The 22,758-nt window shown below is 46.2% G+C and overlaps 1 protein-coding gene across 2 annotated transcripts in view; it reads left to right on the top strand.

The window, feature by feature from the left end:
* INTS10 (integrator complex subunit 10) overlaps positions 1 to 22,758 on the top strand; it is a 36,312-nt gene that overhangs the window by 4,475 nt on the left and 9,079 nt on the right. For both annotated transcript variants that reach the window (XM_066574129.1, XM_066574128.1), the window contains exons 3-13: positions 2,673 to 2,776; positions 3,973 to 4,112; positions 5,362 to 5,443; positions 9,402 to 9,542; positions 10,514 to 10,685; positions 17,184 to 17,353; positions 17,716 to 17,849; positions 18,887 to 19,040; positions 20,083 to 20,165; positions 20,909 to 21,064; positions 22,415 to 22,523. In XM_066574129.1, coding sequence (XP_066430226.1) covers positions 2,673 to 2,776; positions 3,973 to 4,112; positions 5,362 to 5,443; positions 9,402 to 9,542; positions 10,514 to 10,685; positions 17,184 to 17,353; positions 17,716 to 17,849; positions 18,887 to 19,040; positions 20,083 to 20,165; positions 20,909 to 21,064; positions 22,415 to 22,523 — 1,445 coding nt within the window. The remainder of the gene's footprint in view (positions 1 to 2,672; positions 2,777 to 3,972; positions 4,113 to 5,361; positions 5,444 to 9,401; positions 9,543 to 10,513; positions 10,686 to 17,183; positions 17,354 to 17,715; positions 17,850 to 18,886; positions 19,041 to 20,082; positions 20,166 to 20,908; positions 21,065 to 22,414; positions 22,524 to 22,758) is intronic.

Raw genomic sequence — 22,758 nt, 5'->3', positions numbered from 1 at the left:
AATGCCCCATTTGGTGTATATTGGTGACATTCATTTCTCCTGCCCACGTGCATAACCTTACATTTATCAACATTGAATTTCATTTGCCATTTTTCTGCCCAAGACCCCAGCTTATCTAGGTCCGTTTGTAGCTGCACATCGTCCTCCGTTGCAAACGATGCCCAAAACTCGTCCCTGTGTCTCCGCGCTCCCGTGCTCCTGCACGGGTGCTAGCAGAGCTGGTTGGTTCACGGAGCGGCCAGCAGGGGGGGGCGGAGCAGTGCACGAGATTTCTCTCGCTCCCTCGCCCCCCTTCATTCATATAACACAGGTGCTGTTCATTCCTGAACGCGGCTGTTTAAACTGCACGATGAGTGATGAGCTTCATCGCTGATCGTTTTTGCAGCATAACAGATGATCGATGAAGCTCATCGTTCTGTTTAAACAGCCGCCGTTCAGTAGTGAATGGCAGCTGTGTTATCTCAATGGAGGGGGGTGGGGGAGCGAGAGGAGGGAAATTTCCTGCACTGCCCCGCCCCCCTGCTTGCCGCTCTTTGAACCAACCAGCTCTGCTAGCTCCCGTGCAGGAATATGGGAACGCGGAGGCACAGGGACGAGTGTCGGGCATCGTTTGCCTGACATTCGTCCTCTGTAAATGGACCTTTAATGTATATCAATCACCTTTTATCTCTGACCCCCTGAATGGCAGGTTATTTGTAAACTACAGTGCTCAGACACCATGAAGTTAGGGCCCATTTACATCGGACGACCGGTTGGGTGCTGATGCCTGATGGGTCATCCCAGCGATAATCATACTTCTGCTGTTACAGAGGAATGAGCTTTGCTGGTGAATGGGGGTGGTGGACCACCCGCCTCCATTCACAGTAAGCAGGCCGTCGTTCATAGGTGATAACTGCCTGTTTACATGGCCGATGCGACGTTCGGTTTTGTGCATGCAGAAATTGAGAAACAAACCCAAAATTGAATGAGCGCAGGAGTGAGTGACCTCACCGCTAACTCGTTTGCAATCATCCGCGCTTGTGCAGAGTGTTTAGACAAGCAGATCATCGTTGAGAATCGCTCGCTTCTTGTTCACTACACATCCATATGTGACGCACTGAGCGGGACTGTTTAGGCGTAAAAAGACGTGAATGAGCCGGCGATGATTTTTATCCTGGCTGAAACTGAACAATGAACGGAAAGTACTTGATTGTTTGCGTTTATACGTAACGATTATTGTGTGCTTTCGGTTGTTATAACGATTTCTTCCAACGATAATCGCTACATCTAAGCGGGCCTTAATTCTTGTTTGTCGTTCAGTCAGGGCATGCATTTACAATGACCGATTTGTTGGCCATGTAAAAGGGCCTTTGGGCATGTGTCTGTAGTTGGCTAAACATTACTGTTTTATAGGGTATTGAAGTTTGCCTAGCCTTTGTGCGCCATTGACACGGGATGATTATGGTGCAAATTTCGATCACGCGAACGAAATTGCCCGATCGTTAATCTAAATGCAAAAACATTGAGCGTTATTCATTTACTTTTCGTTATCGCTGATTTTCAACCAGCGTAAAAATCATCGCTGATTCGCTCACTTCTCTCCGTGTGTGAACGTCAGCGCTCAGCAGGAAGACAGCGATACTTCAAAGTTGTTCTTCCTGTCTGAACGCTCCGCATGAGCTCCAACAACTCGCGGTGACATCGGCGCCAACAGTCATCACGTGCAAAGGAAGTGCTAAGTAGACTTCTTCCATGTCATCCTTTATATCTGAGTGCTGATAACCTCATCAATCACTAGAACAATGGCGCAAAAGTATTCAACTCCTATTAGCGTCTTGTAGCTCTCCTTGTGGAACCATTGCCAGATGCAGAAAGCAGTATATGGTCTACATTCTAAGTTTGTATTTGTTTCGCGCTATTGGTTTACATTCAACATATACACAAGGGAGGTGTTCTGACCATGAACCCCTGACGCGTGCAACTGCGTATATTTAGGGTCCTATGTAAATGGCACATACTGCATGCTGCCTGTTTCTTTGAGGGTTACCTCTATAAGGCCTCATGCCCACGGCCGGGTTGGATACCGACTGTGCAATCTCGCAGCGGAATCAGACCCTGTGCCCCGGCATTGACCCCCCCCCCATATACCTGTCTTGAAGTCATCTTGCTGCTCTGCAGATGTGCTGGCTGGCGCGCCGCAGCACATGCGCAGTGCAGAGAGTTGCGACTCACCGCGGTACAGACTGCTTCCATTGACTGCAATGGAAGCCGTCCGTGCGAGGCTCGCACTAGAATAGGACATGCTGCAATTTTTATTTTTTTTCCCCCTGCAAGCAGAAAATTGCAGATGGTTTTTGCTTGTGGACATGGAAAAGTGTTTTCCATAGCATGTCCTACGGGGAGTATTTGCTGCAGGATCTGGAGGTGAACGCTCACTTCGGATCCCGCAGTGCAAATACGGCCGTGGGCATTGGGACTAAAAGTACCGTGCGGTTGACTTCCTATTGGCTGTGCTGCTGCATAGGCTCCTCTTGCAGGGCTCCAGCAAACACGTCAATAAACTGAGTTTAGTTGCAGTTTCATGTGTGACCCAAATATTGAATAACCCGCTGTGTGAAATATTAAGATGCAAGACTTCTTTGCTGGAGATGTAATACTTTGACAGATTTTTCAAGTTCTATTGTGTCTTTAAGGTTTGTGAACTTTTCCGAGCAGCCTGTGGTTTGGAGGGAAATCGGTGTGATTACAGCGGCACTTCGGAATGATTTACAGGATAAACAAACACAATTTTTAAGAGGTAAGAGGCTATTTGGAATGTATGAAGAGCTCGGTGACTGATGGTGTCCTAAATATTACATGGCTACATTATCACAGGCCTGGATGAGTCTTCCCCAGGTCTAGTAGCAGCTAGGAAACGTATAGGCGTAAAATCCTGTCTTATCAAACGTTCTCCACTGTCCACTCTCCTTCAGATGTCACGTCATCTTGTTACCTCTTGGCCACGTGGCGCTCCAGTCCATAATAGGGCACGGGGTGGAGGAGCAGGTTGACAAGGTGCCTGGATGCTGTTATAATGGAGGCTGCAGAGTGCCGTGTTTGGTCCAATGCTTCTTCATCTGTGCCATGTTATGGACAGGATCGGCGCGCAGTTGGAATATACAAATATTGCTTCTTAAGCCGGGTTCACATGGGCAACTCGCAGAGAATAGAACCTATTGATTTCAACGTACTTGTTCACATGTTGGTATTTTGCATGCACACTTGGGGTGCGTAACCCCCCCCCCCCCCCCCTAAAAAAACGAAAAACATAGAACATGTTCTATTTTTCTGCATATTTGCACACCAAAGATCACCATAGAAGTCAATGGGCGATGCGCAAATGCGCTCACGATATGCTGCGTAATTGTGCTGGAAAAAGAACACATCTGAAACTAATTAGCCATTTCAATTGGTGGATTTTTTTTGCCCCGCGCAAATGAACATGCCCTGTGGAGGCAAATACGCTGATGCGCACTCAAAAAAAGACTAGATAATAGTGCAAAAAAGCATCATTCATTCCACGAAAGCGCAGCGCTCAGATGCACTCAAATGCACTTCTGCTCGTGTAAGTCCTGCCTTAGGGAGTGAAAACTGCAGAGCTTGTGCTAGTACATATAATAAAATGTTTCCAGTTCTAAAGTGCCCAATCCCTTTAAGACTTAGCAATGTAACTGTAGGACTCAGGCTGCACAATCTGGTTAAGGAGTGATTCGTGAATATGGTAAGGGTGTATTCATTTTTAACGTAGGTTACTATGGGGTCTATACGGAAAAAAGAACCAGAAAATGCAGAGAAAAGAAAAACGTGCAAGAAAATAGCCTGCAAATTATATAAGAAGCAGTCAATTTATCACTGACAAAAACTGCACTCACCCGTATAAATGCAGTCTGTGACGGACACTCCGGTATATTAAGTCATGGCTGTCTTATATTTCTTTATGTTTTATATTTCCAGGCCTGTTTGAGGCTCTTCCTGGTCGCGTCCAGTGTGAAATGTTGTTGAAAGCTACAGAACAATGCTTCAATACCCTGGAACGGGCAGAAATGCTGCTGCTTTTGTTAAGACGGTTTCCTGAAACGGTGGTACAACACGGGGTAAGAAGAAGCGTATTAGGGTCGTGGACAGGTTTTTTCTATTAAAAAAAAAATGTTGTCCGAAGAGAATTAAAGATTATTACTTCAGTATTTTAACAAGCGAAGTTGAACTGTCCGGTATTATATCTCATCTACAACGGTGAGCGAACGTACGTCTAATCATAGCGTCCTCTGTGAACTGCAGGAGTAGTAATGGAGTGTATGCACTCCCCCATGTCAAGACCCTGTCTTATATAAAATTTTGCCCCAAAAGAGGCACTAAGTCTTATTTTAGGGGGGGTAGGAGGGCGTTTTATTATACTTAGCAGGCTCAGTCTAGGTCCCTCCCTCTGCACTCAGCAGCTCCGACTCACCTCCCACAGTCCTCAACCGCTCATATAACATCACTTACTAGTTACAGGATTTGTAAAACCCGCCTGCAGGAAGCAATGGCTGTGATTGGCTGAGCAGCGGTTGAAGAACCAATCAATACAGCACTGGATGAACCAATGCAATAGCTGTGATTGGATTATCCAGCGCTGAAATGTTTGGCTGAGCAGTGGTTGAAGAACCAATCAACAGCCAGCACGTTGTAGAGGCGGGATTTATAAATTGCCTAAGTAGCCATCGAAGAACCAATCACAGCCATCGCCTCTTGGAAGGGGGATTTATGAATCCCATAACCAAGATGTGATGTTGTACCAGCGGCTGAGGACTGTGGGAATCGCGCCGAACCTCCAGAGAGCAGCGGGAAGAACCTGGACTGAGCCTGCTAGGTAATGTATTCATTTTTTCCCCTTCATGTAGTGTAACTAGGGCTTATTTTCGGGGTAGGTCTTATTTTCAGGGAAACCGGGTAGTAGTAATAATTTCTCTCCCAAGTGATGGATGACTGATAGTGTGCAGCGCAGCAAACTCCCAGTTTTTTTTTTTTTAAACACTTCTTGAGTTCATCATAGTAAAATTCAATGGGGAGTTGGGCATTGTATTCGGCAAGGATCGGTTGGGGGTCTCTGCAGCAGGACTTCCACTCATCCAAACTTTTTATGTGTTAAAAGTTTCACAAATGTGCAGTTACTGTTTAAAGAATATCTAGTGATCCATGTAGACGCTGCTGAGGGTAGTGAGCAAATTCACGTTTCTAACTTAGATTTAGTAATGAGCGCTCTTTGCTGTTCACTTGCAGGCTGCACTCTTTTCGCTTCAGTTTAGGACCGAGTAGGCTTTTCCTGTGAAGAAAATTGTCAGTTCTGTCTGTCTTGTTTTCCAGGTTAGCTTAGGTGAAACTTTGTTAGAAGCAGAGAGTCTGGAAGACCAGGACTCCCCAGTAAACTGTTTCAGAAAACTGTTTGGTAAGTACAGTAACACAACATCAAATAACAGAATATGAGGGTGTTGCTTAAAGAGATGCTGCCACGTTGTATGAACAGTCGTATCTGTGAGCGGCATGTTGTAGAGCAGGCAGAGCTGATCAGATTGATACATAGTTTTATAGGAAAAGATTCAATATAACTAATATTTCATTCAAGTTCCTGCTCTGGACTTTGGAGTCCAGTCTGTGGTCCTACTCAGCGATTGACAACTATCTCTGTGTGCACGCCAATACAGAGAAAGCTATTAACACCACTGCAATTTGGGCTCAGTTTGCTCTGCAGGAAAAGGACATTACAGTTTTGTACAGATCCTGGCTGGATTCTTAGCTTTACAATAAATGTTGGTAGCCCTTACAGAACCAGAGCTACAGACCTCTGAAGTGGAGTCAGGAATACTGAATTTACAGCTGTCACTTTTTAGTCAGTGTGTGTAGGGGAGAGGGGAAGACAATACCAGCCGGCAGCAGAGAAAATATGTAATTCTCCTGCATTGCAGGGAAGAGGTAACATGAATTTTTGTTTGTCACCCCCCCCCCTCCATATCATTCAGAGAGTATATTTGCTCTCTGATTGTCACATATGGGGTTTTTCCCAGAAAAGGAGCGAAATGCTGACTCATCTAATTGCTGCTCTACACCACAGATGGTGCAGTCACTGACTTCTAAATTTTTTTACAGAAAATAAAGGGCAAAACACTTTTTCCCCTTACACAAGGCTTTAAATATTGAACAAACAAAAGGTATATATAATTGATACGGCCACATGCATAACAACCCGTACTATAAAATATTAAATTATTTATCCAGTATGGTAAATTCTGTAAAAAAAAAAGCTGTTTTCTGATCATCTCGCTTCCCCAAAACAGGAGTAATACATAGTTAAAAAATTGTGTATACCTCAAAATGGTACCAATAAAAACTACAAGTTGTCCCACAAAAGACAGGCCTCGTACAGCTCTGACTACAAAATTAAAAATGGTCTACTCCTGGAATGTGCTGCCACAGCTTTTTTTTTTTCTTTTCTACACAAAACATTGTGGTAAAACATAATAAAACCTCTGTAAATTTGGAATTCTAGAATAACGCCGTAACAATAAATCCCAGCAAACAGGGGAAATAGCAGTTTTTTTTCCTGTTGGCTCCTGAAAGAAAAAGTTATTCAATACTTTTATATGAACCTTAAATTAGTTACTATAAAAGCTAGAACTCGTCCCGCAAAATACAAGGCGTCAAACAGCTGCATTGATAAGACTAAAAGATATGACCGCTGCAACACAAAAGGGGACACAATGCACTGGTTAAGGCTAAAAGGGGTTGGAAACGCGCTTGAGGCGCCTGAGTTCTGCATCAAATATATTTACATGAGACAGAAATTCAAAATCACCGATTAGGACCGCCCGCTGGATGCCACATGAGGAACTTAACTGAATGAAATATATGCTATATTGAATTTTCTTACAAAACTATCAATCTGGGCTCGCCTGCTCTGTAACATGCTGCCTGCATAGCCAACACCATGGTCAGTGTTACAGGACAGGGGGTAACTTTATGATCGGTGGGGATCTGGCTGCTGGGACAACCACCAATTCCAAGAATGGGGATCCGTTTGGTCTCCGAGTTAATGGAGCAGAGCACACGCCACCGCGTCGCTGCTCCATTCACTACAGTGATGGCGCTGGAGATTGCTATGTTCCAGTGGCTCTGCAATCTCTTGGCACTGTCACCGAAGTGAATGAAGCGGCAAAAGGCCTTTGCGACCTCTGCTCCATTCACTCGAGGGCTGACTGGACTTCCTTTCTTGGAGTGGGTGAGGGTCCCAGCGGTCGGATTCCCACTGATCCCAAAGGTATTCCCCATACAGTGGATAAGGGATAACTTTAGAACTTGGTACATGGCCTTTTAACCCCTTAAGGACATGGCCTATTTTGGGCTTAAGGACGTAACGATTTTTGGCGAGTTTTCTTCTCCATTTTTCAAAAGCCATAACTTTTTTACTTTTCCGTCGACGCGGCCGTATAAGGGCTTGTTTTTTGCGTGGTAAACTGTAGTTTTTATTGGTGCCATTTTTCGGTACATAGACTATATTGTAAAACTTTTATTATTTTTTTTTTTTTATAACAGGGAGAGAAAACGCATCAATTCTTCCATAGAATTTTAGGGGTTTTTTTTAATAGCGTTAATCATGCAGCATAAATGACACAATATATTTTTTCTGCGGGTCGGTACGATTGCAACGATACCAAAATTCTTATATTTGTTTAGGTTTTTCCACTTTTCTGCAATAAAAACCCTTTTTTAGACATCATTTTTTTTTTTTCTAAATCGCTGCATATAAAAAGTCCTGTAACTTTTTTATTTTTCTATGTACGGAGCTCTGTGAGGGCTTATTTTTTGAGAGACGAGCTGTAGTTTTTATTGGTGCCATTTTGGGGAATATACACCTTTTTTGATCAGTTTTATTGCATTTTTTTGGGAGGCATTTTTGCCTCTGTTTTTTTTTTACGCTTTTTGTTGTGCAGAATAAAAAGCATATTCAACTTATTGTACACGTCGATACCAAATATGTGCCATTTTTTCCCCCTTTTTTTATGCTAATATGAGCATTAAAAAAGTGTTGTGTTTTTTTTTTTTTTTTACATTTTTTTTTCTTTTTTTTTTTAATTTTTATTTTTTTCACAACATCTATGTCTCTCTGGGGACTTAAGCACAGCAATGATGATCGCTGTGATAAGGCATGGTAGGAGTTCAGTCCTGCCATGCCTTATCGCTTATACAGCGATCATAAGCTATGGCAACACAGGACTCCTGTATCTGGCGTCCTGTTGCAATAGTAACAGGCCGGGCTCTCTGCGATTTATATCGCGAGCACCTGGCAACTTCACAGAGGGAGCGCGCTCCCTCTGTGAACCCTTCCCAGGCCGCGATCTACATAGATCACGGCAGGGAAGGGGTTAACAGCGCGGGGCGCATCTCCAATGCATCCCCGCTGCTGCAACGGGAGGCCGGCTATGACTGACAGCCGTCTCCCGCTGCGGGATAGCGTGAGATCTGTCATGATCTTGCGCTATTCCTATGATGTAAGGGTACGTTATTTTGTGGGAAGTACCCCGCTCCCATGACGTACCCTTACGAAGGGGTTGAAGGGCAAGTTTCATGTGTATGCCCCTGTAATACAGCTGATTGTCCCTGTCTGACTATGGGTTTACTAATCTGAACTCGAATCATCATAGATTCCTCGGGTTCCCAAGGTCGCTGAACCCTGTAAAGTACCTCAGTTGGATTACTGACATTGTCCACAAATAGGCTTGTCACATCCCTTTAAATGGGTTTACCTGCATTCTGCTAGTGATGGCCTCTCCTCGCGATGGGTCATGAATATTTGATCTGTGGGAGACCGCCGCAGTTGCTTCACTGCATACTGGGCACAGCGCCATACATTGTATAATGGCTGTTTCTGGTATAGCGTATTACGTCGATTTTTTTTTTTTTTTTTTTTTTTTTTTTTTTTTTTTTTTTTTTTTTTTTTGGCTTTTGGCTTTTGTTTTTTTTTACCATTTACATGTTTGTGGTGAGATGAAGAGACTGGAATCTAATGATATAGGACTTCAGTTACCTCCACCTGAGCGGGACTGAGCTGTTCGCAAGCCATGTGACCAATGAACATGACAACAGATGCCTGAGAAGAGCTCATGGCGCTCGTGCAAACTCCATGCCTCTGCAGACTTTTATTTGATGGTGGTCCTGAGGATAGCTAATTACTATTAGAGCCCCAGGAAACCCCTTTAATTGTCCACAAACTTTTGTATTTTAGATTTATTGGTTCTTAGTACTTTGTATTGTACAGCAGAAGCTTTACCACAATGGATACAACCCGCTCTACCAGTATATCTTGCATTTTGTCCCTTTTTATGCCACTATTTACTTTTGTTTTATTCCAGTGTGTGATGTTCTTCCCCTTATTATAAACAACCCGGATGTCCGCTTACCCTCAAGCCTGTTGTACAAGTACCTGAACAAAGCCGTGGAATTTTATATTAATTATGTGACCCGATCGCCCCAGACAGATCCCCAGCATCAAGGTATGACGGACACAAAATAATGTGCTCTACTTCTATGTAGTTGCCATGACTTGAATGAATGTTCGTTTTTTGTTTTTTTGTTTTTTGTTTTTTTTTTAACCTTTTCAAATCCAATTTCCTTGCCACCTGCATCCTCCCCAGCTTTTATTTATTTTGGGTGGGAAATTACATTGTGGATTCCTTGGAATAACTAAACAGAAACACATTAAAAATGATGTATTTATTAGTAAATTTTTTTTTTTTTAAATTAAACGTGAGCTATGAGTGTTTCACATCGGGAAGATGTGGGAGGCTATCCTGCATTTGTATATTACACTGTGCAGGACAGTGCTCTGACATTGCAGCTCTCTTCTGCATAGTGTTAGAAACATGTATCAAACATGAGAGCTATGCAGGGAAATCTCAGTGTCGGATTAGGTCCGACACTGGATTGGAAGGCGTTAACCACTTCCTGCCCATATCAGTTTTGGCCTCCCCGACACAGCCCCATTTTTCAAATCTGACGTGTTACTTTGTGTTACATTTTTGTCGAAATATCTTGTTTGTTTAAAAATAATCCGATTTAGAAAAAATTTGGTAAGATATTAGCCTTTTTCAAAATGTAACATTTTCTGCTTGTAAGACAGGTATTCATACCACACAAACCTCTCATAAGTCACCCTATTTTAAAAACTGCACCCCTGAAAGCAGTTGTCATGGTATTTGGGAAGTTTAACCTTTCTGGGTGTTTCACAGTAATTCAAGCGGAGTGGAGGCGAAATTTAAACCTTTTTATTTTTTCTTGTAGTTGAGGGATGATGGGTCGCCATTAGAGGGGGGAACCCCTAAAACATTGGATCCTGCTGTGCGGGGAAATATTTTCTAATCGCGCACATAGAGGAATGTTTAGTAATCTAATGTTCTTTCTTATATGAGATGTTTACTACAGAGCATTTATATGGTGATTTGGGTTATTATTCCTTCCCGCTCAGGTTCACAGGATACATCTGATTTACTATCGCCCACCAAACGAAGCTCCCAGAAATACATTATTGAGGGCCTGACCGAAAAATCTTCACAAATCCTCGACCCTTGGGATCGACTGTTTAAAATCCTGTCTGTGGTTGGAAGGCGATGTGAATGGCAGATGGACAAGTCAACCAGGTTAGAATGTAAACTAATTCTGTAGTCATTTCTCTATTATTAAGAACGCCTTATGTAGGAAATGGCTTGTTTTTTTTTTGGTGTAAAACATATAGTGCCTAAGGTCACTCTCACACAGGCGCTTGAAAAAACACAGATTTTTCTCGTCTGTTATCATTGGGGGACACAGCTCTGACCTTGGGGTATAGCTTCTGCCACTAGGAGGTGACACTAAGCACAAAAGTGTTAACTCCTCCCACTAGCTATACCCCTCCTGCAAGCAGCATGCTAGCTCCGTTTTTAGCTTAGTGTCTAGGAGGCAGGACTGTCTCTCCTGCTGAGACTATTTTTTATTTATTTTTTATCAGTTTTTTCTCCGGAAGGCCAGGGCATAACGGGGAGGCAGGACTCTCCACGTTAACCCACCGAGGGCGGCGAACAGAGGTGATATGTAGCCCTCTGTTGTCTGCCGGGCCCCCTCTGAAGAAAAGGAGGCACACTCGGCCACCAAACTGAGTGTGACCTGCCAGCCATAGAGCCCCCCCCTTATTTATGGTCCGGCATCCACTGCCTCATCAAAGGCAGGCGATGATGGGGAGAAGCTCTGCTGGAGCTCAGGAGCCACCCTACCTCAGGAAGGGAGGTAAGTATGTGGGTTTGTTTTGTTATTGCCACCCGATGTGCGTTGCGCTGTTTGCTATGCCGCCTGCTGCGCTACTCGTTTTCCGTTGCGCTGCTTGTTAGCTGCGCTGCTAGTTATGCCACCTGCTGCGCTATTACAGGGCGGCTGCGGCCTATGCACCCGCAGCACCGATGTTTATGCTGCGCCCGCGGCTGTTTTGGTGGGCCCCCGCGGCTGTTTTGGTGGGCGCCTGCGGCTTATGTGCCGCGGCGGTATGGTGGGCGGCCCTTTTAAACTTGGCGCAGTGTGACCGCGACTGATGTGCTGTCAGCGGCCGCCCGCTTCCAGGGCGGCTGCGGCTTGGGCACTACCGGCCGGACTCGGCCGCGGCCATTTTGTTGGGGCCGTCCGCGGCTGCTGTGTTGGGCGGCCCGGCGGATATGTCACTGGGCCGCCCGTACTGTCTGCTGTGCTGCCGGCCGCAGCTGATGTTGGGCGGCCGCAGCTGATGTGCCATTGGCCGCCCGCGATGTCTCCCCCCGCGGTTGCTGTGAGCGGCCGCGGCCGGTGTGCTGTTGGCCGCCCGCGGCTGATGTGCCGCCGGTCACCTGTGGGTGACGGCCGCGGTTGATGCACGGCTGATGGCGGCCCCCCACGACTGATGTGCACCTGCCGCCCGCGCCTGTTGATGACGGCTGCGGCTTGCGCTGCCGGCCGCCCGTGGCTGGGGTTGCTGCGGTCCCGGCGCGTGCCTGCTACTTGTTTCGTGCAGGGGCTCCTCGCGCCGTCGGCCGGGCATGCAGACGCCAAGCGGGCGTATGTATTTTCCCCGCCAAGCGGGCGTATGTATTTTCCCCGCCAAGCGGGCGTATGTATTTTCCCCGCCAAGCGGGCGTATGTATTTTCCCCGCCAAGCGGGCGTATGTATTTTCCCCGCCAAGCGGGCGTATGTATTTTCCCCGCCAAGCGGGCGTAGGTTTTTTCCCCGCCTAGCGGGCGGCTACCCTGTGGCGCCCCGCGTCCCTCTTTCTGTAGCACCGCACAGCCGGTTTGCCGGCCTGTCCACGAGTCGGCGCTGGGACATTTTAAAATCACCTCCAAGCGGCCACGCGCTCGGCGCCACGCGCAGCAGAACAGGCCACGCGATTTTTAGAGGTTGTGCACCAGCATCGCCCCCTACAGCAGGTCAGGACGGCTGGTGGATAACCGTATCGCACGGCCACCATTACCTTGCTGCTGAACAGATTGCGTAGCTCGCGACGTTCGGGCGTTCGATTGCCATAGGCTGGCGTATAATGCTACTGTGCGACCCGCTTTGCCCGCAGGCAGCAGCTGACCACTCCTTACGCAATTCTCTCTGTGAAACTGAGGTCGCTGGGACCCCTTCCGTACTACACACAGACTATCGGTGGCTCCCTGGTCCCTGATAGCGCCCCTATTACCCCTTCCATACAGAAGGAGTACCGCACAGCTACCCATATCTGCTCCGGACCGGGTTGAGCGTTGCCTGACGGAAGCTCCCCCATTGCCCCCCTGCAGTTCCCTGTAGCCAGCAGTACCGCGGTGTCTAATTGCAGGATGACACGCGGACAGGGCGGCCAGAGCCACATGCCAGGTGTGCTCTCGCTACAGCTCTATATATACTGACAACAGTGTGCGAACTCTTGTCAGCATTACTCTGGGCTCGCTGACTGGATTCATCGTTCCCCATGTACATGTCGGCAGCTCCCCTGTGGTTCCCCTGCGGTCACATGTACCATAGTGTCCGCGTCCAGGAGGACATGCTGACGGGGTGGCCAGAGCCACATACCAAGTGCGCCCGCGCTGTAGTTCGAGATTAAGCAGAGAGAATCTCGTCTTACAGATAACAGTATGCGATCTCTTGTCAGTACTCACACAGGGAGTCTCTGGACTCATTTTCCCTCATGTCTGTCCCAAATCCGGTTGAACTCCTCTACAGACAATCGCACCACAGGTCCGTGTCCAGGAGGACACTATGACAGCGGCCGGGTCACATACTATGTGCGCTCTCGTTAAGGAATGAGACTACATCCAGCCGGAGAATATCTTGCCCTACGTACAACAGGGTTCAAGGTGCTTGTCGGCAGTACCCCTGGCGGCTGAGACCGGGGGTACTTCCATGCCCGAAACAGCGCATACACTGGTTTGAGCAGGAGTCAGCTTCGTTCCCTCAGTAGTTTCCTGCACCCTGAGTCGCAGTTCGGGACCGAGCCGCATATCAAGTGCGCTCTCTGCTGCCATACTGGTCTACAAGCTGTTTATCAGCGGTACCCCGGCCTTGATGTTAGGCCTGACCGGGTTGCCCTGGCTTTACAGCTAGCCCCCCGCTTTTTCCTGCAGGCAACCAGACCGCTATGTCCGATGCCGGGATAGCACGCGGACAGGGTCCGGCTAGTACCACATCGGTATGGGGTCTCGCTATTGGACGAGAGTTGCATTCCCCCAAAAATTAGTCACCTTATGGACAACATGTATTGGGCCTTGTGTGGAGCAAGGTGTTAAGGCAGCAGTATGCAGGCCAAAACTCTTAAGGAAGTCAAACAGCCGTTGGGCTTCCTTCGGTCTGGCTAAGTCTTGTGGTACCCTTCTGAGGAATATACTATTCTCAGGAATTCTGTGAACACGTCGTATTCGCCTCCACCCCACAGAAGCTTACGCTCCGGACAGTTTTCATAACGGCTAGCCTCCCTGGAGTGACCACCTGCAACTTCCTACAGGCAACTTAGGGCGATCTACGATGACAGAAGAGCCGCATACTTTTTAGGCCCCCACCACAGACAGAAGTGACACGGGGCGCCCCTCCGGCGGCACTTTGTAATGCCGAGTTTGTTTCTTTCGGGCGTTCTCTGAACTACAAGGCATGTGTACTCTCTAGGAATCATGGACTGCTAGTTCTACAGCTGTGTCAATAGGACGTGGATAGCTATCTGCAGGAGACAGCTCCTGCGGACCCTGGTGGGGTGCAGAACAGGCCACGTGTCTCCCATTGGGGATGGGGAGACTGACCGTAGGAGTGCTCGGTATTCTAAACGGTCGCTAGTGTTGGTTCAGGTGTAGAGCGCTGATCCTCAGCAAACTAGGCCCTCCTAGTCGCTTGCGAGACTGATTGTGTATAGGAAGGTAAAACGTCCAATGGGGTTAAGACTGACAGATCCAGCGACTCGCTGCGACTCTCCTGCATTGTTCTCCCTGCATTATGACTTGCAGGACAACGTAAGACAGTCCATACTTGTACTGTCTGCAATTTTAGGGTTCCTCCATCCCTACTGTGGAGGTTTCCTCAAAGGGATCAGTGAGTCCCGGACCAGTATACCCTTGCTGCCTTGTGCGGTCAATTTTTCTGTACCCAGTGGAGTCACACGGTTACATTGCATCCCAGCATGGGGCCAGCCCTAGTTGATCACGAAATGGGCAGAAGTCCTTGCTAGCCCATGGGGCCATGCAGAGGCGGACGCCGTGGGCATTGTTGCAGAATCATGGAACCAAACTTTTTCCTCTCACGACCCTTTTTCAAGTTACAGCTAATCAGACAGCCGACGCCATGGACAGAGGCTGTCAGCATATACAGCATCAAGGTCATACGGCAGGCCTTCCAACCGTGGTCAACACAGGAGTCCAGCATGAGACGGTTGCATATCTCAACAGGTCGTGTCTCCCCTGGCGTCTAGAGTCGAATGTCCCTTCATCACGGAGGGATGGTGTAGGTGAGATTGAATACCGGGAGGTATACGGGACCTGACTTACAACTAAGTCGCCTGGTAGAAGGTCCACAACCCTGATGTTTCGGCGCCTGTGGCTCCACAGTTTCATCTTCGGATGCCTATTGGGTACGGATGGTACAGGAAACGGTCGTTATCTACCCGCTGTATGGCCTACCGCCGGTATCAGGATCCACTTCGGTGAGGTATCGGTGGGCATCTTCTCGGTAGTTCCAGGGAACGCTCCAGGGCAGGTTTCTCGGTTGACTACTCCGGAGTTCCTCGTGCAGGTAGCATGCTTCAGTCACGCTGGCGTGCTGCCGGTAATTCCGGCAACTCCCACTGGATCCCTGCTTTTCCAGAGTGGACTCCTTACAATGACTCTGCCTTGCAGCAATTCAGGGTTACTATGCCAGCAAGGTCATATTCTCAGGCCGTATTATTTGGAAGCCGTGTGCCTCGTCGGAAGCTCCTTGTCTGGGTTTTGTTTTTTTTTCTTCCCTCAGAGGGTGGATGGGGCTGTTATTTAGGTCCCTTTAGGCTCTGTCTGAGCATGCGGGATACCTAGCCATTAGAGATGAGCGAACGTACTCGGTAAAGCACTACTCGTCCGAGTAATGTGCTTTATCCGAGTACCTCCCTGCTCGTCCTGAAAGATTCGGGGAGCGCCGCGGAGCGGGGAGCTGCAGGGGAGAGCGGGGAGGAACGGAGGGGAGATCTCTCTCTCCTTCTCTCCCGCCCGCTCTCCCCTGCTCCCCGCCGCAACTCACCTGTCAGCAGCGGCGCTCCCCGAATCTTTCAGGACGAGCGGGGAGGTACTCGGATTAAGCACATTACTCGGACGAGTAGTGCTTTACCGAGTACGTTCGCTCATCTCTACTAGCCATCCATTAACGCTGGTCGCAGTTGAAGGACAGATTGCATCCTTACACATGCGACGCCTTATATTTTCCCGCCCCCTTGGGTACTGCTCTAGAACGTCCCAAGGTCAGAGCTGTGTCCCCCAATGATAACAGACGAGAAAACAAGATTTGGTAAGAACTTACCGTAAAATCTCTTTCTCGTCTTGTTCATTGGAGGACACAGCACCCACCCAGTCTGGTTTCGGAACTGTGACGTATACTCCCTAGGGGAGGATCCTCGGTGCAGTCGCACACGGTGTTGGAATGAGTTACAGTTCGTGAGTATTATTGTTTATTATCTATGTTGTATCCTACTGGCTGCTCCTACTGCTTGCACACAAACTGAGCTAGCATGCTGCTTGCAGGAGGGGTATAGCTAGTGGGAGGAGTTAACACTTTTGTGCTTAGTGTCGCCTCCTAGTGGCAGAAGCTATACCCCAAGGTCAGAGCTGTGTCCCCCAATGAACAAGACGAGAAGAGATTTTACGGTAAGTTCTTACCAAATCTTGTTTTTAACACAGCGTTTACTGCGTTTACATGCGTTTTTTTACTGTTTTCAGCACAGTTATAAACGAAGCCAAGCAAGCTGATAATGCCAGAATAAAAAAAACTGCTGAAAACCCAGTAACCACATTCTACCACGTTTTCAGCAGCGCTGTAAATGCTCCCCATTCATTTCAATGGGCGTTTTAAAATGCAGAAACGCAAGAAAATAGAACAGGCAGCGCTGGGTCTTAAACACTTGTCTGAGAAGCCCCATTGAAATTAATGGTAGTGATTGACCGCTTTTAGTGCTGTGCTGAAAACACAGAAAAAAACCTGTGAGAGCGGCCCTACTGCTTTAAATGCTAACAATTTTCAGAGACTTTTGACAAGTCAAAAATTTTGATCAGTGGAAATTGAGATCCTGATTGCTAGTTTGAGGGGGTCGACCCCCTCAGCTGTTTTCCAGCTCCTTCTAGCAGAAGCGCTACACACCCCAATGTGAGCCATCTTCAGATGCCGGAAGAAGCCGAAAAGCAGCGCGGACAGCCAAGGGGAAATATCGCTCAAATGAGCGCTGCAGCCCCCTCATTCTAGTGATCAGCAGCGGGGACACCCACTGATCAAAACTTTTTGACATGTCAGAAGTTTCTAAAAAAGCAGAGTTACTCTTTAAATAGACTTTTGCTTATTCTCTGTCAGTCTTCTGTTTTCCTTTCCCCATAATTGAAGGCTGTTTATACATAAGATGAGGGCAGTATTTGTGGGATAATAGGTGTATTGTTCTATGTAGGAATTTTAATGACCTTTTCCATCGTGTCAAAGAACTTTGTCGCTACATCAGCAATTTCGACAATGAAGCTAATGCAAAATATAAGAACCAGGTTGTCTATTCCACCACGCTCATATTTTTCAAAAGTGTCTTCCAGTACATCAGTGCCATCCAGCCTTCCCTCTTCCAAGGTGCGTGCGTTGTCTGTTATGTTAAAGAGGACGTGTCACTGTATTCAGAGTTATCTTCGATGTTCATTTTAACTTAATTTTCACGTCCTGATAAGTAGTTTTTTAGGAAATGTATTTTATGTGCAAATGATTCTTCTAGATCGATGAGTCTATGGAGTGGAGAAGATAGACATATTTAGTAATAAAAATGGTGAGCGCTGACCCATTTACTGTTGAACAGCATTGAATGTAAGGTCCCATGACGGCTAATAAACTATCAGTATGTAGAGAATTCTGCTAAAACATGTATTCTGCCAACATGTCTGATTTAATGTTTATGAACCTTTTAATTAAAATATAAATACTTATGTTCTGTTTTAAAGGACCAAACACTCCAAGCCAAGTTCCCATTGTCCTCCTGGAGGACATATCAAATGTTTTCAGTGAAGTTGACATTAGTTCTGGCAAACACATCCACAAAAGGAGGAAACTTGCAGACAGCAGGGAGAAAACTATGGTAATATTGAATTTCTTGGTACTTGATCTGCATAAACACTCAAATAATTAGCAAGTCCTGTAGTTTTAGATGATCATGATACGCTGATTTAACAGCTATGTATGAATTTTTTAAATATATATTATATAAAATATTTATTGGATACAAAAGAAACATTTGTGATCCCCTCATGTTTATATACTGTACTTCTTTGACTATAAGATGCAGTTTTCAGCAAGATAAAATCTTGTTGCAAAGCGTTTGCGCCTTTTCGTCCAGAGGCTGGGGGATCTGATGGGTCCCAGAACTCCTTAATGATTAGCAAGTGCGCTGATCAATAATGAAGAGAATTCTGCAGCCATATTAATTAGGCTGCACAGTCCTCCCTCTCCTAGCTGATCGGTCCCCTCCAGCAGATAACGTTGAAGATTTCTCCCATATTTTCCCCAGGGGTGCAGGTCCTGCTCTGTACACAAGGGGACAAACAATCGCAAAGATCAAGAGTCTTGCATGAGCAGCAGGACCTTGGATAATGTCATAACCAGCTAGAGGGGGTCATGTATTACCATGTTTCCCCAAAATAAGACCTACCACAAAATAAGCCCTACCCCGATTTTTTTTTTGGGGGGGGGGGGCTTTTCCTCACTCCGCAGCAGACATCACTATTGCCGCCGAAGATGCAGAGACTAACGTCGCCTAGCCAATTTATAAATCCCGCCTCCACAACCCGGTGACTGTGATTTTGTTGTTGTTTTTTTGTTTTTTGTACGCTACTCAGCCAATAAATGCAGCTGACGAAGAACCAATCACAGCCACCACATTGTTTCATTGAGCGCTGCATTGGTTGGCTGGCAGCCTTCGAGAACCAATCAGAGCCACCACTTCCTGGAGGAGGGCTTTGTTTTCCAGAACCAGGAAGCAATCTTCTGTTGGCAGCTGAGGACTGCAAGCAAACTCTCCGGAGGGTGGGGGTGTCCTTTTATAGTCTTAAAAACCCGGTGATCTGTGAAGGACTTGCCGGAATATATTAGTATTAAATATCTTTTTGTACTCCTTAGAGTTCAGATGATGAAGATCTGTCCGGGAAAGGTCGGAGTCGTCACGTGATTGTCAATAAAAATGATCTTGCTAACACTAACGAAGTCCTGGAAAGCTTTAAAACAGCAAGAGAATGCTGGGATATTCTGCATTCCTCAGAAGCTCTTGATAAAGGTAAAACTGACAAATATTCCCGTTGCCGGGGGTCTACCCTTTCTAGATACGGCCGAAATCTACCATTCTGTACATAAAGTATATAGTGATTACATATAACAAAGCTCTAACTGCCACTTCTAGCAAAATAACGGAAGGGAGGCTTTACACAAGCGTAATTGTGCACAACTCAGTGCAACATATGAGCTCAGTGCGCTACGAACAAAATAGGTTTTTTTTGCACACTTTTTCCGCACGCGCAAAAAAAGGGAAATGTGAATAAACCAATTGAAATCAATGGGTTCTATTCTCTGTGTAATGCACACGCAAATACGCTCGTGTGAAGCTGCCCTAACCCCAGTAAATTAAACTCAGAATAGAAGATGGCTAGTGATCCACGGGTGAGCAGCTGCCTCTCCTGTACAATATTTTCTCAAATCGCCAATCCCTCCAGGTCCCTGTAAAATAGATGATTCTTAAAGATGTGAACATTAAATAAATGTACAACACAATGTGTCATAAAGCTAATCCAGTGTTTTCTAACGTCAGTCCTCAGCGCCCCCAACAGGTCATGTTTTGAGGATCTCCTATAGTAAGAACACTTGTGGCAATGTCTAAGGCACCGACAATAATGACATCACCAGTGTAACACTGAGGAAATCCTGAAGACAGGACCTGTTGGGAAATGCTGAGCTAACCTATCCATGTTGTTGCCGTCGGGCAGCTGCCCCGATATCACAGTGTGGGCTGATGACGACGTTCAAGGCTTAGAATAATCCCTTGGCAGAAATGCAGGAACTCCAAAGGGTTGAGTTCATTTTTCTTGGAATCGTACGAGCTCAAAGGGCTCACTAATGAATGGAACAAGATGATTAACCTGCATGTAAAGCTGAGCACAGAATTGATTTCTTGTCATATATAAGCCAGCAGCCAGGCGGACGTGGGCTAATAAGAAACTCTCCTGATTTAAAAACAAGGATGTTTTTGCATAACACTTTTTCCCTTTTTTCTATTTTGTTTATCTTTTGCAAATCCTTTCTGCTGTCCTCTTCACTATATGTAGAGTTCTCCAGAATTTGTATACCGTGGAAGACAGACACTTGGTTGTGGCTCAGGATATTCCTCACAGATATGGTCATCTATCAGGTGAGCACATTCTTGTCTGTCTGTAAATGTACACCGGCTGAGAAGCGCACAAGTCTCGTTCATCATTCAGTCGTTGGCACGCTTTTAAACGGAACGATTATCTGAACAATAATTGTTCCGTGTAAACGGGGCTTAAAGCGGCACTCCAGGAAAACGGAGGAAGACAGTGCATCAGTCTTAGGCCTCCTGCACACGGATGAGTCGGACCCCACATCTGGGATTCCCGCAGCAGAGTTCGACCCCGTGCCTGGCCAGTGACCCCAGCTTACCTGTCCTGCGGCGTCTTTCGGTGCTGTGGATGTGCCGGCCTAGTGCGCATGCGGACGTGCCGCACGACAGGCTGCTTCCATTGACTTCAATGGATGCCACCCGTGCATTGTACTGCACAAAATTGCAGCATGCTGTGATTTCTCCCCTGTGAGCGGAAAATTGCGATCGATTTCCACTCGTGGGCAGGAAATTGCGTTTTGCCATAGCATGCTATGGGCTGGATTTGCTGCAGAATCTGGAGGCGGAATCCCGCTCCAGATTTTGCAATGCAAATCCACTTGTGTGCAGGAGGCCTTAGCTGGAGTCATCCTATAAGTTTTGTAGGAATCCATTTGCATCCGTTTCCTTTTGTTTTCTCAGATCTTTACCTTTTTTTCTCTCTAAAAATGCAATGAAAACACTAGCTATGTGTATGAGACCACATTAAATATTGTGTTTTGGTTGTTCATTTTTTTTATCTGCTTTTCTTAAAGGGACAGCACAAGAAAGCAATCAACAGTCTTCATCTCATGGCATCCTTGCAAGGGTCTCATTTACCGACACAACAAATGATGACTCAAGGGAACTTAGAACAGCAAAGGTCTACTATCCAACTTGCAGCCTGCCACTTTGCGCTTGGGGAATACAAGGTTGGACAATATGGAAGATGTATAGATTTATGTTTACTGTACCATGGTGTGCCCTCAAATACGTGCTATGCACGTAGTTTGTGGCTGTTTCCTTTAGTATAGGTGTAAAATTGTCACTTAATATTCAATATCCTAATACACTTCCAGTCCTCTGCTCTCACATCTGTATTGGGGTCAGTTCAGGGTTTCTTTCTTTCTGATCTGTTTTTGGAGGAGAGGATCTGAAATAAAACTGCTTACAGCGTTATATTTCTCTTTAAAAAAAAAAATGCAGAAACCTAATGGAATCTAATGGTGAGATGTGGAGAAATGTCCTGAGCCTTTGCAGGTGAAGGCTTAGGAGCCATTTACATGGGATCATTATCGCGCAAAATGCGTTCAAAAGAATGAATTTGTGAGATAATCTTCGTGTCTACATGCGGAGCCATCGTGCGCTATTCATTTGCAGTTTGTTAGTCACTCACTTTCAACCAGCATGAAAATCCTCGCTGGATTGCTGACTTCTGGCTGAGCAAGAAGCCAGCGACAACCTAGCGGTTATCCGCTTGTCTAAGCGCTGTGCACAAGCAGTAACAACCTATTGGTGACCTCGGCCCTCGTCCGCCTAAATAGGACATTACTTCCAACTACTTCTGACACTTTGTAGAAAATTAAAGTGATCGCCGACCCTCCACATCTGTCAGCCAAAAGGCATGCTCCTCTTCCAAGCAGCAACAAAAGGGTTTGTCACGTATCTAGCGGGTATAAACCACTTACGCTGCAGTCACTGATCATAGCTAAGGAGAAGAACTAAAGAATGGGCCCACAATGATTGTTATGCCTGAACGACGAATGAAAAGCACATGAATGTTTCAGTCGTGGCTCGTACTTAGACCGCACGATTATCATTTGCTTTCGCTCATTTGAACAGTAATCGTTTTGTCTAAACGCGGCATAAATCCTGTAACCTCAGCTGTCATCAGACACTAAGATAACGGCGCTCCGGCACAGAGGATCCTCTCTTCTTATAGCACTAGGAGAATACTGATAGCTGAGTGCTGCCCCTTAGGGATGTGTCTTTGTCCCCTCCTCGCTGGTAGTGTAACGCTGGCACCCTTTCAGATACTTTTAGTCATTTTCCTTCTATATTTGTAGAATAATGAGGCAACAATCACAAGATAATACTTATTGTACTTACCTGGCTAGTAAAGGGGAGTTCTGAATAGGAAACCCGTCTCCTATTAAATCAGGATTCCTCAATAAACCCTTTACATTATAATTCCAATATTGTAGTATTTAGACCGCACATTTGTAAAATGGAAAAATTCCACATCTACTTTTTTTTTTCTTTTTTCTTTCCTCTTCATTTAGCTGACATGTGAGAAAATCTTGGAGCTAATGAATTTTATTGTACCCCCGCCACAAGAAGTCTCCAAAACAAGGGAAGAACAATCTAAAGTTAAACCTAAATTTAGAAAAGGTATTTGCACATAGTTTAAAATGTCCCGCTAAGTTCTGTCGACAGCAGTGTCGGTCTGTGGTGTTCTTTTCCTGTCGTTACAGTGACCCATTGGCCCGGACAAAGATGGCCGAACCACTGCTCTGGCTGGCCAGCACTGCTCACGTGGACAGCAGTGTGTAGTGTCTTAGATTAATAATGCACAGTGTATATCAGGTAGTTGGAGAAGCTGGTGAGGCCATCTTCGTTTGTCCAG

This window comes from Eleutherodactylus coqui, chromosome 7 (genome assembly GCF_035609145.1).
Source record: "Eleutherodactylus coqui strain aEleCoq1 chromosome 7, aEleCoq1.hap1, whole genome shotgun sequence".
Classification (NCBI taxonomy): domain Eukaryota; kingdom Metazoa; phylum Chordata; class Amphibia; order Anura; family Eleutherodactylidae; genus Eleutherodactylus; species Eleutherodactylus coqui.
The sequence above is the reverse complement of the archived record's forward strand: the minus strand, read 5'-3'. Positions and strand labels throughout refer to the sequence as shown.